Raw genomic sequence first — 14,150 nt, forward strand, 5'->3', positions numbered from 1 at the left:
GCCCTCCATCTCTCCCCTGTTTCCAGGGCTGTTTCCACAGCCCCCTTCCACCCCAGCTCAGCACCTCCACATAAGTGTCTTTCTCCTCCTTTCCTCCATCCCTTGTCCCCACCACAGTTCCCACTCTGGCATTGTTTGTTGGCTTGGAGCCAGGGAATCTGTGGTCTGGGGAGGCAAGCTAGAAATCTTAACAGCCCTTTCTCACAGGAACATGAAATGGCAAATCCATTTCATGTTCGGGAGGTTGAGAAACAGAGCAGTTTCTGGAGCTGGACTGCCTGGGTGTGAATGCAGCTCCACCTCTTAGCTACGGAGAGACCATGGGCAAATTACTGAACCTCATTTTCCACACCTGTAAAATACAGACAATAACAGCTTCCACCACCTACACTGTCATAAACACAAAATAGGAGTGTGTGCAAAGCTCTTAGCATAGTAGCTGGTGCACAGGCAGTGCCCAGCAAGAAGCAGTACTCCATTTCCTATGTAACCTCTTTACTCAGCTCCTCACCTCCACTCGTGTCTGGCCCAAACTATTCTCCATGCAGCGTGGTGATCTTTTGAAAATATGCTGACATCCATCACTCTCCTGATGAAAACTCCTTAACAGTATCTCATTGCTAGCACAGCAGGCAGCCTGCGCAGCTACTGCCCACCGCGGCCCTGACTCGGGGCTGTGGTCACAGTGGCCTCTGCTGTTCTTCACCTCTCTCTACCTGGAACATTATTCCCTGACCCGCTAAGTCATGACTCAGCTCAAGTGTCATTTTCTCGAAGAAGCCCCTCTAACCACCTACTGCTCTTTTTCAGCAATAATCCTGAATCTGTAATTACTTCATTGATTTATTGTTCATGATCTCACGAGAAGGCAGCTCCATGAAGCCATCCAGCCAAGCGCTTGCTGAAGGAATGAAGGACACGTTATCCACGGGTTTTAGGTGCTTTATAAATTAAACCGGTTCAGTGGCCTGCCCAGTGAGCCTGACCACCACAGTTCCAAGTTCCCAGCCCTCTGTACGGTAAGGCCTGGCTACTTAAGTGTAAACAAATATTACACATCAAGCCCAGTGGCCCAAAGTAAACATTTTTATTCTCAGTTCTGCCTTAGGGGTGTCTAGTTTTGCAAGCATGAGTAAATGGAATCAACAATAATCCTCTCCTTAAATGTCTGGCATTAAAATTTGTCACTTAAAAAGTTTCTGGTTTTGCCTAAAGAGAGTGTGATTTGAGGGTGACCTGAAACAAGGCTTGAGGCTTGTGGACACATAGGGTTAATCGCCTTATTTCCTGCCAATTCACAGAGCAGTGAAAGGCCACAGGCAGCTATAAATAGCGATCAGGCAGATCTGTCCTTCCAAGAGGGAAAGAACTTAGCAACAAAGAGAGACGCGAGGGGTGAGGCGGGCAAAGAATCATTAGCCCAGTTTCTGCCCGTGCCAGGGCATGTGACCCTTGGGAATGCCACGAGGCCCAGCAGGGGAAGGAGAGGATCAACGCTTTCATAACCTCCAACGCGGTGCATCCCAAACCCAGACGGGCCTGGACCGACCTGTGCATTTACTCCTGAATGTCCTCGGTCAGCAGACACGGGAGCCAACAGGTGGGAAAACGTGTCCTCCAGAGTGCTCCTTTTTTTGAGGGGGACCCAGCTCCCAGGCAGGAAATGGCAGAGAGGAGGTGGATCCTTTCCCTTGGAGTGGCCTTCTGTCTTCCAGGGTTCACAGGACAGTCTCTCGGATGACCCCAATGAGGCTGTGTGGCCGCTCAGCCTCCACTCGCCGGGACCTCCTCTCGGCTCGGGGCCTCCCCGCCGGTGCGAAGGTGCTCAGGTCGCCGCAGCTCTGGAGGTGCAGCAGGCCAGGCTGTCTCCGCGAGGGCAGCGTGCGGGCCCTGGATGTGCTGGGTTGCAATGGGGCCATTATCTTTGGGAAAAGAGAGGGTGGGGAGAAGTTAAGTAAGCTTTACCAGATGTGGCCCTTTGACCTACCTCCTAGGTCCATCCACCTATCTTAATGTGTAATTGCTTTGAAAAAGAAAGAAAAAAACGCATTTTCCCAATGTGGAACTCATCTGGAATTCCAGGGGTTCTTTGCAAATCCTCCAAATGTTCTACCACTTCCGCTGTAGACCCATAAACCACACTTAACTGATTTGTCCGCTGCAATTTCTTGCTTTAACATTCTTCTCATAGCTTTTCTCTAATTTCTCTGAAGCCTAAGTCAGTGATCCTCACTGGCATCTGAACATTATTACTGGGTCAGGGAGGGACGGGTATTGTCAGAAACATGAATTCCCTGCTGAATTGCCACAGAATTCCCATAGCAATGGGAACAGTTAGCCTGGACTCAAGAACCTGCATTTTTAACAAGAATCCAAGTAAAAACCACTGGTATGGGATTGGGACCAGGTGATGGGTTTATAAAATGTCAACCAAGTCAACCAAGTATAGGCACAGTGGCTCACACTTGTAATCCCAGCACTTTGGGAGGCTGAAGCAGGTGGATTACTTCAATCTAGCAGTTTGAGACCACCCTGAGTAACATAGTGTGACTCCATCTCTACAGAAAAAAAAAAAAAATTTTTTTTTTAATTAGCTGGGCATGGTGGTTCATGCCTGTAGTCCCAGCTACTGGGAGGTTGAGGCAGGAGGATCACTTGAGCCCAGGAGTTCTAGACCAGCCTAGACAACATCGCAAGACCTCGTCTCTACTAAAAATAAGAAAACTTAGCTGGGCGTGGTGGTGTGTGCCTGTAGTCCCAGCTACCTAAGAGGGTGAGGCAGGAAAATCACCTGAGCCCAGGATTTCAAGGTTGCAGGGAGCTATGACTACACCACTGCACTTTAGCCTGGGTGACAGATGGAGACCCTGTTTCAAAAGAGAAAAAGTCAACCCAAACCATCCAATGATGCTTCAAATGGATCTGATAATCCTTTAATAAACAATATAAAAACTAGGCCAATTTATTTGTAAAAAGTCTTTAAGAATGATTCTTTTCGTTAAATCTATTTTGCAATGTGTCACAAACATAATTTTGAATATATAATAATATCACTTACTCTGTAAAAATGGCAAAAATATGAAAAATTCCTCATCCAACTGGGATTGAAGAGGAGAAAACTGTCCCGTCAATTTTTTGTAAATTGCACAGCCATGTCTGTTTGACCTGTAATAGTGTCAGCAGCTCGGGGAAAACTCGGGGCTTTACTGTTACCTAACATCACAGCACAATCATTTGGATGACTTTTTGTTTCATTTGTACCATTCTGAGCTTTTAAGGTCATTAAAAGATTATTCCCCCAAAGATGGGAAATTAAATTTTATTAACAATCTACTTAATTACATCTGTCTTTGAGGTCTGTCCTTGTCTCCTGATTAAGAAAAGTTCAACATTCATAGAAGTTGACTGTGCTACACAGTAAGTTAGGACAAGTGGTTTTGATATCAGTGAAAATTAAAATGGATCTAAAAGCTCCAATATGCGAAGCCAGCTAGAGTCAGAAATAACCGGTCTCCTTCTGCTGTCCTTACCTCCTTCTGCCTGGGAAAAGGTATGGAATTGTGAAACCTCACCTCTAGGGTCCAGTCCTGGAAGGCCCTGCAGATGACCCAAAATCTATCGCAACAATCTCAGCACCTGAACTTTTAAACTGCCTGGGGCACAAAGATCTAGCAACCATTTGTGATGATAGCATCTAGTGAACTGTATAAGTGCTTGTTCTTTTTCCCCAGAGTTATTTCCCAGGGAGCAAGACTTTGCAGAAGGTCCAGGCCCACTGCCTGGTGAATGCTCCAGCTCTTAGCTCAACAGAGCTTGGCAGCCTTCCAGAAGCAGCTCCTGTTTATTGGGCTCTTGGGGCCAGAGAGAGGGAAGGTGACAGAGAATGACATCTGGAGTAGCTAAGGGACACGAGGATGTAAAATGTTTCCCCCACACAGGTTAGTAACTAGAGCCTGACCCGGAATTGTAACTGATCACTCTTTTAGAGTGCAAACGCAAGACGGTCTGTGGTTCATGTACCTCTTCATGCAAGGAATCAGATCATTCCTCTCCCTGAATCCCCTGAGGGACTGGGAGAGAGTTTGGCTTCTGGCTTCTGTAAGAAGAGGCCAGCAGGTAGAAAGGGGGAACAGAAGGGAAAGTGAGAAGGGTATTTACTCAATCTGAATTAAAAATTTACCTACATCCTGAAGTTGGTAATTACCCTGAGAAATTAGCCCACTTCAATTGAAGAAGTATTTGTTGGACATTTAATGCACAAAGACACAGAGTCACATAACATCCATACGCCGTTGTGGGGTGCTGTCTACGGCATCTACCCCACTACCTGCAGCAATGAAGCCAACACCTAAAAGGGAATGGCTTTTTAAGAAGGTGGAGAGAAGGCTCCTTCCAGAAGGAAACAGCATTCATTCAGAAATAGAGATATAGAGACTACCTAGTCCAACCCTTTACTTTAAAGAGGAGAAACCTGAGACCCAACTGGATTATGTTCGTGCCCAATTCTGTCTTTTCTCCAAGTGGCTTCAGTTTCGGGGATTGCCTTGTATTTTTTAATCTATAAGAAGAAAGGTGTTTATTCCCTCAGGACCTGTTGGCTTATCTTGCCAAACATTTCATGGGAATGTGAACAGCCTCTTAGAATCTTGTCAATATTAAAATTCACCTAGGTCATCATTTTCAAAGGGCTGAGAAAACATGCCTTATCAAAGGAAACCTTCAATTCAGGAAATCAAATGTTGAATGCACTCCCCATTGTCCATATCCTCCGCTTTTATTCCTGGCATGCACTCTTTTCTTTTTGCAGACATGCTTCCACATCCCAGGAAAACTGGATTCTCTTCCCTTGAGCCAAGAATGACGTGGGAAAGTTACCACACTTGAAAGCTCCACGGCTTCCTCTCTCTCTCTCCCTCCCCTGACCTCCCAACCCCATTTCCCTGAAGACTGTGACCATGAATTTACTCTGCCTTGGGCAGGAAAACAGAGAAGCCACTTTAGCTGCTATAAAAATGAGTTATCTGATTCACATCTGAGATTAATAATAGAACTACCTGTTCTAGGAAACTGGCACTTGTGATGGCTTCCTCCATGTGCTCCTCATCAGACTTCAAAACAGATTTAATGTTTTCTACAAGTTCATGGATGTCTGGGGTCATGGTACAGGAGGACTGCTCCAGGAACCTTGCCACCAGCAGCTTGGTGTCCAGGTAGGATTTGTAATCTATCAAAGACCGCGGTCTGCATCGCGAAGCCCTCGATCTCAAGCCTCTCCTCAGAGTCACCGCAGCCAGATCCAGTCTCCTTTCAGTCTGTGTCGCAGCTTCACAGCTGAGCACTGGGGCAGCTGTGGGCAGAAACAAACAACGCGAACCCATTGGCCAACCCCTTTTGAACACATGCCCGTACCTGAAAGCACAGACCACAAAACTCAACATGGAAAGCATCTGACAAATGCTGATAGCCATGCACATCCTGCTTTTCATCTTGCAGAAGGGGGGAAAACAATTATGACACAAGGTTATTCCCTGATGTCCGGTTCCAATAGGATATGGCCCAAAACATGTCATCGTGCCATGTGACATCACCCGCAAGGTAAAGCCAGATGGTGGAGAGGAGAATCCAGAATGCAAACCATAATGAAGTTAAGTTTCATGGGGTATGACAAACAGATGGGCATGGATGGGCCAAGCAGGAAAAATGTGGCTGACCCATGAAAGGATGTTCCAAGGAGCAAGGATGAAGTAGTCAATTAAGAGAGGAAAGGGCTGAAGAGACAAGACTTGTCAGATGAATGTAATGCTCTGATCACTTTGACTATACCTTTGTCCCAAACGTCCTCAAGGACATTGTACTGACTTTTGCTATCGATGCTCACACCATGGATATGAGGTAGATCTATAGCTATTACAGAAAGAGAAATTTAGATGCAGAAAAAGTACACATCATGCTGGAAGTCAACACAGGGCCTGGGAAATCCATCGCAGGCTCTAATTTCCATGGCTACCTACATCAGCAAGGGTGTAAAGACCAGCAGAATGCTTCTGCACTTTGAAGTGGGTGAAGCAAAACTCAGATCTGGTCATTATGTGTCCAGAAGCCAGCCCGCAGCCTTCAGCATACACAACACTGGCATCAGTCTATGAAGGCCTGATAAGCAGAAATTTAGAAATTCAAAGAAGACAAGAAGCAGGGGGCGAGAGAGCAGGTGGAAGAAGGGGAGCACTCCTTTTCCTCTGGAGAAAGGCAGGCACAGGGAGCTCTAAACCAGGATTCAAGACTGTCCTCTCAGGCAGCCATATGCATGTCACAGAGAGCAAGAGTCTTCCAGAAGCACTCGCCAAAGACACTCATGTGTGAGGACAGAGTCAGTGTCTCCACTCTTCCACTTGAAGGCAACCTGGCACCTTCCACAATGGAGGGCTCCAGCAGCTGCTGTCTTCACCCCTGCAGGTCTGCAGAATGAGAAGGGGTTCCAGAAAGATTTCCCTAAGCTGTGCAAAACAGCTAAGTTCCCGTTGAGGCTGGAGTCCTCAACTTGCCAGGTAGGGTGTAGGAGACCCACAGTGAAGGCAGGTCTTGGGAATCAGAAGCCAGGCTGCCCGGCCACTGTGCTTCAGAGACACGCTCAGTACCAGGCGGCAGGATTTCCTCTCCACTCAGAAGCTGCTGTAGAGACAAGAGGAATGTTCTCTCTGGCTCGAACATGGTCAGTCCAGAGCTGTGGCAAATAACACACACTGTCAGACAGGCAGAACCGAGACTGCAAGGGCTCAAGACAGGACCCTGGAGAGAGCAGGGTGGAGGATTATCAAAGTTTTATTTGCATAGGTGTTTTAGAGGAGCAGAGGTCAACTCTGCTAGACTACTTCACAGGAAGAAGGTGGTGCTGGTGGAGTTACAGGAGGTTTTAATTTTCTTCCTTTAGTTTCTTTATTTTTTATAATTTTCTACAATGAAGAGATATTTGGAGATGTTCAGGTATTCATATATTCAGGAAAAACAGTGTTGTCATTTTAATTTTTAATTATTCAGGTAACAGCTATACACAAACAAACTTAACACAGAGAGAGAGGTGAAGTGTGTGGGTGTGTGTATTTCATTCTATCCAAAGTTCTAAAAACAAGGTCAGATTTCAATAATTTAATCATCTACTCATACATATTAAATATATAACAAATTATAAAAGAGGGAGTATACAAAAATCTTTTTGACTTTTTTTAAGACAATGCATATTCCCATAGGATTGCAGCATCTAGAAGTCAGAACTAGATGTGCATAACTGTCTTCATGTAATACCTAGCATAGTATCATGTACAACCAAATTCTTTTGATGACAATGACTTAAAAAACAAAAAACAAAAAAAAACCCTACCATCTTTTTTTTTTTTTTTTTTTTGATACGGGAGTCTCACTTTGTTGCCCAGGCCAGAGGGCAATGGCGCAATCTCGGCTCACTGCAAGCTCCGCCTCCCGGGTTCACGCCATTCTCCTGCCTCAGCCTCCCGAGCAGCTGGGACTACAGGCGCCTGCCACTGTGCCCGGCTAATTTTTTGTATTTTTAGTAGAGACAGGGTTTCACTGTGTTAGCCAGGATGGTCTCGATCTCCTGACCTCGTGATCCACTCGCCTCGGCCTCTCAAAGTGCTGGGATTATAGATGTGAGCCACTGCGCCCAGCCCCTACCATCCTTAAAAGACATGGTAGATATATAATCCTAACATGGACGTAGAATATTTTACTTTCCCAAGACCTCATAAACGCCTTCAAATGACCACTTAAACTGCAGGGTCTTGAGCTGGCCAGAGCCACCCGCCTTCACCTGGCTCCTTTAAGCAAATAAGCACAGAGCCCCGCGCAGAGCTTGGGGAATGACGTCACCTCTGTCCTCGGAATGATGGAGCACAGGGTCACTCTTTGACCTCGTCCTCAGGGGTGGGAGGGCTCTCCGGCTTCTCACAGGACGCACCAGGGTTGAACTGGGAGTTGACATGGATGCGTTTTCTTCTGCAGGTATGTTAGGAATGGCCCCACCTGATTAAAAAAAAGAAAAAAAAAGAGGCGAAACATAAATTATTTCACCAGCTGTAGTCCTCAAAATGCGCAGGAAACACCTGTGAGCCTGAACCTGCCCGGGCAAGGGTAACGCAGTTAATAACATTTACTCAGGCTGCTGGCCCAGTAGGTTTTTATATCACTGCGCTATGGGAAAAGTTGCCTTTCCAAACCACCCCTCCACACCTAAAACAAACAAACAGAAAAATTTACATCCAACAGCAAAATAAAGGAGCCATGCCAAAATGTCAGGCTGTTTTTCCCAAAGGTGCTTAGACTCATCTCCAGGGAAGCATCCTGGGGCAGTACGGAGAAGCACCCTGACCTATCAGGATGAGCCTGGTTCTGGGAAAGTAATACCTGCACAGGTGAGGTGGCTGCTCTGTGGGCTGCAGAACTCCCAGAAGACTGAGTTAGAGAGTCAAGTGTCCACTAAACAAATCCGTAAAACCCCGCGGGAACTGGATAATTTATGCTCATAAAAATAAAATTGCATCATTCGTGAGCCTGAGTTGCAATTCGGGAAACTTTTCAAAATGGAACAATTCGCTGGGCACAGTGTCTCATGCCTGGAATCCCAGCACTTTGGGAGGCCGAGGCGGGCAGATCACCTGAGGCAGGAGTTCGAGACCAGCCTGGCCAACATGGCAAAATCCCGTCTCTACTAAAAATACAAAAATTAGCTGGGCATGGTGGCGGGCGCCTGTAGTTCCAGCTACTCAGGAGGCCGAGGCAGGAGAATCACTTGAACCCAGGAGGCGGAGGTTGCAGTGAGCTGAGATTGTGCCATTTCACTCCACCCTGGGCAAAAGGAGCGAAACTCTGTCTCAGAAAAAATAAATAAATACAAATAAAAATAAAGTTAAAAAATAAAAAATGAAAAATTATGAACATACTTAGGAGACAGAACACTGCTTCATAATTCTACTTAGGATGGAAGGTGAACAGAACACAAAGTATTACATTACACATAGTACTGCTGAAAAATTAGCTTCATCTAAAATTGCTAAGAGTTGATCCATTATTTATTGCCATTTGCGATTTTGTCCTGCTGGACAATTTTCTGGGCCACTTAAAACCTCCCCAAAGACAGAAGGCCATAACAATGTTCCCTTAAATTACAAGGATAAATGTAAACTGACTCTAGTACTTACTGTAGTACTGAAAACCAGAATTCACTAACTGCTCAGGCAGCAGGACCTGGGCCCTAGGTTATAAATGACACAGCACAATCTCACTGCAAATCACCCTGCAATAGAGGAAACTTTTTCCCCCTGCCAAAAGTCTAGCTAATTTTAAAAGGAGGAAGAAAATTATAGATCAGAAAACACAGGAATATCAAATCAAACGCTGTAACCTATTTCACGGTTCCTGAGAATAGTCTGGTTCATAAAAATGTCTAAGGATATCTTTTTTCAGCTCACGTATTTTCTCCCATTTATAAGCCCTAATAGTTGACGGCATTTTTGCACCTGGAGAAAAAGGTAGAGCTTGAACTATTTGCTCCGAGAATATCTGCCCTGCAGCACAATACCAGACAAGATCATTATTATTATTATTATTATATTATTATTATTATTCGTTTGTAGAAACAGGGTCTCTCCATGTTGTGCAGGCTAGCCTCAAACTCCTGGCCTCATGTGATCCTCCCACCTCGGCCTCCCAAAGTGCTGGGATTACAGAGATTAGCCACCTTGCACAACCTATTTCATCATGAATCATGTCACAGTGTATCTATTACCTTGAGTCACTTGTGTGCAGCCCGGATCCAGTGGGATCACAGCAGCTTCTGATCTTTCTGCCATTTGGAATGAAGATCCCTGCATCACAGAAAAAAAGAGGGTTATTTTGTTGATGTTTAACTCACCGCTCATCAGACCCAGTTAACTCCTTAAAAAGATGTGTGGGGCCCGGTCTCCCTGCTGTTCTCTGGGGGCAGGGGTTGGGGAGATGCTGTGTTTCCCACTTGCAGTCAATGTGCTTAGAGAGATGTGGGACAGACAGTACCTGCTCCTGGTCCATCTGGCTCACCACAGCTTCATACGGCGGCGGGGGATCCAGAGGACAGAACACTTCCACACCTTTGATTCGAGCTCCGTAGATGTGTGGCAGGGGAATAACATCAGGACCAACCATCCTAGGAAAAGGAACTCGGCGTCAGAAAGCACATGCTACAGACTGGACACGTGACTGCAGTGATGCCTGGATATTGGCTTCACTCTAAACCGTGGGCAAAACCACTCACCTCTCCGTACCATGGTCTGCTTGGCCAGGAGAGGGAGAATAATAGAAGCTGCTCTCTGACGAAGTGGCCAGAGTTCCTTAAGCAAGTGACAGTGTATAAAATGCAACCCCATCATTCCTTTTAAACCCATCAGTCAAAAGCAAATAATCCATAGAGACACAGAGCAGATGAGTGGTTGCCAGGGGATGGGGGAGAAGGGAATGGGGAGTGACTGTTTGAGGGGTATGGGGCCTCCTTGAAGTATTGAAAATGCTTTGGAACTAGATAAAGGTGATGGTTACAAAATAATTTGAATGTACTAAATGCTACTGAATCATATACTTTGGTTAATTTCATTTTATATGAGTTTCACCTCAATTTAAAAAACAAGTAAGGATTCAGGAAAATTCAATTATTTCTTACATTCTACATGGCTCTTGTTTTTGTCCTGTGGGTAAAGAACCATCAACAGCAAAATTCAAAATAATAGCAAAATCCTCCACAAGATTTCTCACTAGTGTTGATAGAAAATTCCACAAATCTCTGCCCAAGGTGCTAGATGATCTAGATAATGATGAACCTAAGTTTTAAAATAATTTATAAAATACATATAAAAGCCAGAAAACCTGTATTCTGCTATGGAGTATCAAAGAATGAAAAAAAAAAAAAAAAAAAAAAAAAACCAGCAAAAGTTTGTTCTTGAAATACAAAAACAGGATTTTAAAAAGCTAAAAGAAATGGATGAGTAAACAGATTCTGGGGCTAGTTGCTTGCAGGCACTGCCTTTTGGGGAGCGGTGTTCTCTGAATTTATAGTTGTTTCATTTTATTCTTTGTGGCCATGTACAAAATGTGATTGGTGGAAGAAAACATTTGAAAAGGATGTCATCTTCTTTCTTCCTAACAATAAAACTTCTGGAATTCTGGGACTGAGAAGAACGAGACTCTGCAACCTGAGTGAAAAGATGAGCATGCACTCCCTCATTTTCACCTATATTTGTCTGTTCATAAGCAAGGCTCTCATCCCTTGCTTGACCTGAAAGGGAAGGCAGAAGGTGATGTGCTAACGCCTGACGTGGAGATGTTTGCAGGTTCAGCACGCAACATGTCAAGCCTCCAGTTGAATGCGAGGCACTAGCACAAAGGGTCCCTTCGTGGGGGAGGGGTCCTAGCAAAGTTATCAAGAAAGAGAGATTCTCCCCTTAGAGCAGGACTTGCCAACAGGCTTCATTCCAACTCCCATACTCCACCGAAACTGTTTAAGAACTATATGTGCTGAGTGTTTAAGAACTAACTGTTTAAGAACTATAGACCCTTCTTGGATCTAAGAGTGAAGATTCTTTCCTGGCAAATGAACAGTGCAATTTGTTTTCATCAATGAGACCTATGGACTTCTATCCTCTCTAGAGGGCCAGCCTTCCATCTTTAATGAGCATAGCCCCCATAAGCCATCTTCCTAGCACTTACAAACACTTGACTTTTTCTCTCCAACAAATGACACCTGTATTTCTTTGCTGCTGTGTCCCCTGCCTGGAAAGTTTCTATCCCCAGCTTTGTTACCTGTTTCTTAGCTCTGATGGTCCCTGTTTGGCAGTCCCAACACAATGGGTACCTATGTGTCCAGAGAGAGAGGAGGGCTTGCTGAGAGCCAAGAGGTCAGAGGAACAGGCCCTGTTTTAGATCCTAAACTATTGTAGAATTTCTTCCAGAAGAATAGCTTGAGAAAGAGGGGGCATACTTTATCCAAGTTGACCACAAAATAAACAGCTTCTATGGTAGTTTTGATAATGCCCATAAAAGCCTCACTTTGAAGGAAGATGCTGCTAGAGTTGACATAGAAGAAAAGTTCCTTTCCAATTAAGCAATTGCTTGTTTTACCTCGTTTGTGTTAACGAGGGTCTGTGGAGGGAAATGGGTCTGCTCATACTGGCAGGTTGTTTTTTGTGTGTTTTTTGACTACTGTTTCTTTCCCCAGATCCCCATGGCTCTCAGTCCTGGCAAGGTGGGTAGAATCACCTTGGGAGGTTCTAAAACTCTGGATGGCCCAGGCCTCACTTCTAGAAATTCTGCTCTCATCGCCTATGGTGGGGCCCAGGAATCTGCCCGTTGTCAGCGCTCCTAGGGGATTCTAATACACCGCCAAGATGGAGCACCATTGCAAAAGCAAATGGATAACGGTGATTGAAATTAAAGCCCTGTTCTACTGGGAAAGTTGATCAAATTTTTATTAAGAATGAGGGTCTTCAGAAGACAGTTGCCTAATAAGGTCAGGCTAAGGTTAAGAGCTAAGTGTTTCTTAAGAGCAGGACACATACTGAGAGCATTTTAAAACCCAGAACTAACACTGGGAAAGCCCAGTCTAAGATGCTCTTTTCAGAAAGCTTCTTAGGTCCATTATCTCATAACAATACTCCCCGCAGCCACATGACAACGAAGGTGAATGAGGAAACTGAGGCTCAGAAATGGTGAGAGACTCATCCTGGGTCACCCTCTGCAGAGACTCTAGAGCCTGGGCTCTTTCGAATTCATCACCAAGTCCCCAGGAAGCCTTCACTGGTGCAGGCTCAGGAGCACTGAAGACGGAAATGCAAAGCATGTTCTGCTTTCAGGCTACAAATAGGCCCTGAAGACTTACTCAGAGGGAATGCAGCAGCGAATACACCGTTGACCAGAGAATCCTCCTCCTCCTGTACTGGAAAACTGTGCCCTGTGACTGGGTACAGGGTTGCTGCTCGCGGAGTGGGAGACAGGGAAGGGCCCTCCCGCCCCCTCTCTAGAGCTGAGCACAGACTCAACCCCAGCATTGCCGGACTCCGCTTGAATTTGGATTTGGAAATTCTTAGGAAAGGAAATGAGTAGGGTTTTGTGGGGGCTCTGCTTTAAGAAATGCCCATGTCAACCATGTCAATGCCCAAGACCCCCTCAGTCTTCAGTTTTCTTTAATAGGGTACATCCCCAGAGTAAAAACCAGGTCCATGTTCAAGAAATAGGTTGGAGACTCCTTGATTCCTGGCTCAAGCCAACTTCTGAGAAGAAAGGCACCCCGGAGTAGTGGAGGTGGGGTGCACGGCCCCCTCCTGTATCACAAATCAATTCACAAAATAGCGAATCCATCTTTGGACAGAAACCTCAACTGCAGTCAGGCTTCCGTTTATGACAGTAACTCGAGAAGCCTTTTCTCAAGGAGATGCTAACGCATGAAGTGGTTGTATTTATAGAAGTTAAATCAACCTCTTCTGAGAGTCATAATACCTTACAGGAAATGGGGAGCCTCTGTTGTGTGAAAACTCTGGATAAAACTGATCGTAGAAATAGTAACAAAAACATTCGTGAATATTCTTGCCTGCCTGCTTATGAGAAAGAAAATTACCAGCTGAGGTTAAACCATTAGTGTCTATAAAGTTGATTTATACTGTGAATCTAGCAAAGTTGGTCACATTTTAAAATATTTTTGATAGGACATGTATTTAAATGTGAATAAATTCAGCCCTTTTGAAAAGGAACGTGGACTGCACTCTGATATTGGTAAAATTTCCAAAAATTAAGGTGTTTGCCCACTGGCAATATGATTATAGGGCTCTGGGCACATTTTAGATTGGGCAATGTCTTCTTTCTCACAAGACTGTTTAGATTTAACTCCCTCCTTCTGCCTTCTTTCTAGAAAGTTCTGAATGATAAAGCCCTTGATGAGAAGCTTGTCTGTTTTCTTCCAAGCTAGATTTGGCCAGAGGTTGTCTCAAGACTCAGAGAGACAAATCCGAGGATTTACCTAGATCTTGAAGAATGGAAATATCTGCAGTGATGAGCACTATTACAGTGAAGCAGAGAAGAGAAAGGAAAGCGAGGAGACAGGAAGGTCGGGAGTGCTCAGA

General features: G+C 45.0%; 1 protein-coding gene across 1 annotated transcript in view; it reads right to left on the reverse strand.

Annotated features, from left to right (window-relative positions):
- Positions 1-1,063: 1,063 nt before the first annotated feature.
- The window catches only part of FAM189A2 (family with sequence similarity 189 member A2), a 64,046-nt gene continuing 50,959 nt past the window's right edge, over positions 1,064-14,150 (reverse strand). The window contains exons 7-11 of the mRNA XM_003911787.4: positions 10,063-10,192; positions 9,797-9,875; positions 7,882-8,034; positions 5,055-5,347; positions 1,064-1,922 (exon numbers count right to left, since the gene is read on the reverse strand). Of these exons, the coding sequence (XP_003911836.4) occupies positions 1,719-1,922; positions 5,055-5,347; positions 7,882-8,034; positions 9,797-9,875; positions 10,063-10,192 (859 nt within the window). The 3' untranslated portion in view covers positions 1,064-1,718. The remainder of the gene's footprint in view (positions 1,923-5,054; positions 5,348-7,881; positions 8,035-9,796; positions 9,876-10,062; positions 10,193-14,150) is intronic.

This window comes from Papio anubis, chromosome 13 (assembly GCF_008728515.1).
Source record: "Papio anubis isolate 15944 chromosome 13, Panubis1.0, whole genome shotgun sequence".
Lineage (NCBI taxonomy): Eukaryota > Metazoa > Chordata > Mammalia > Primates > Cercopithecidae > Papio > Papio anubis.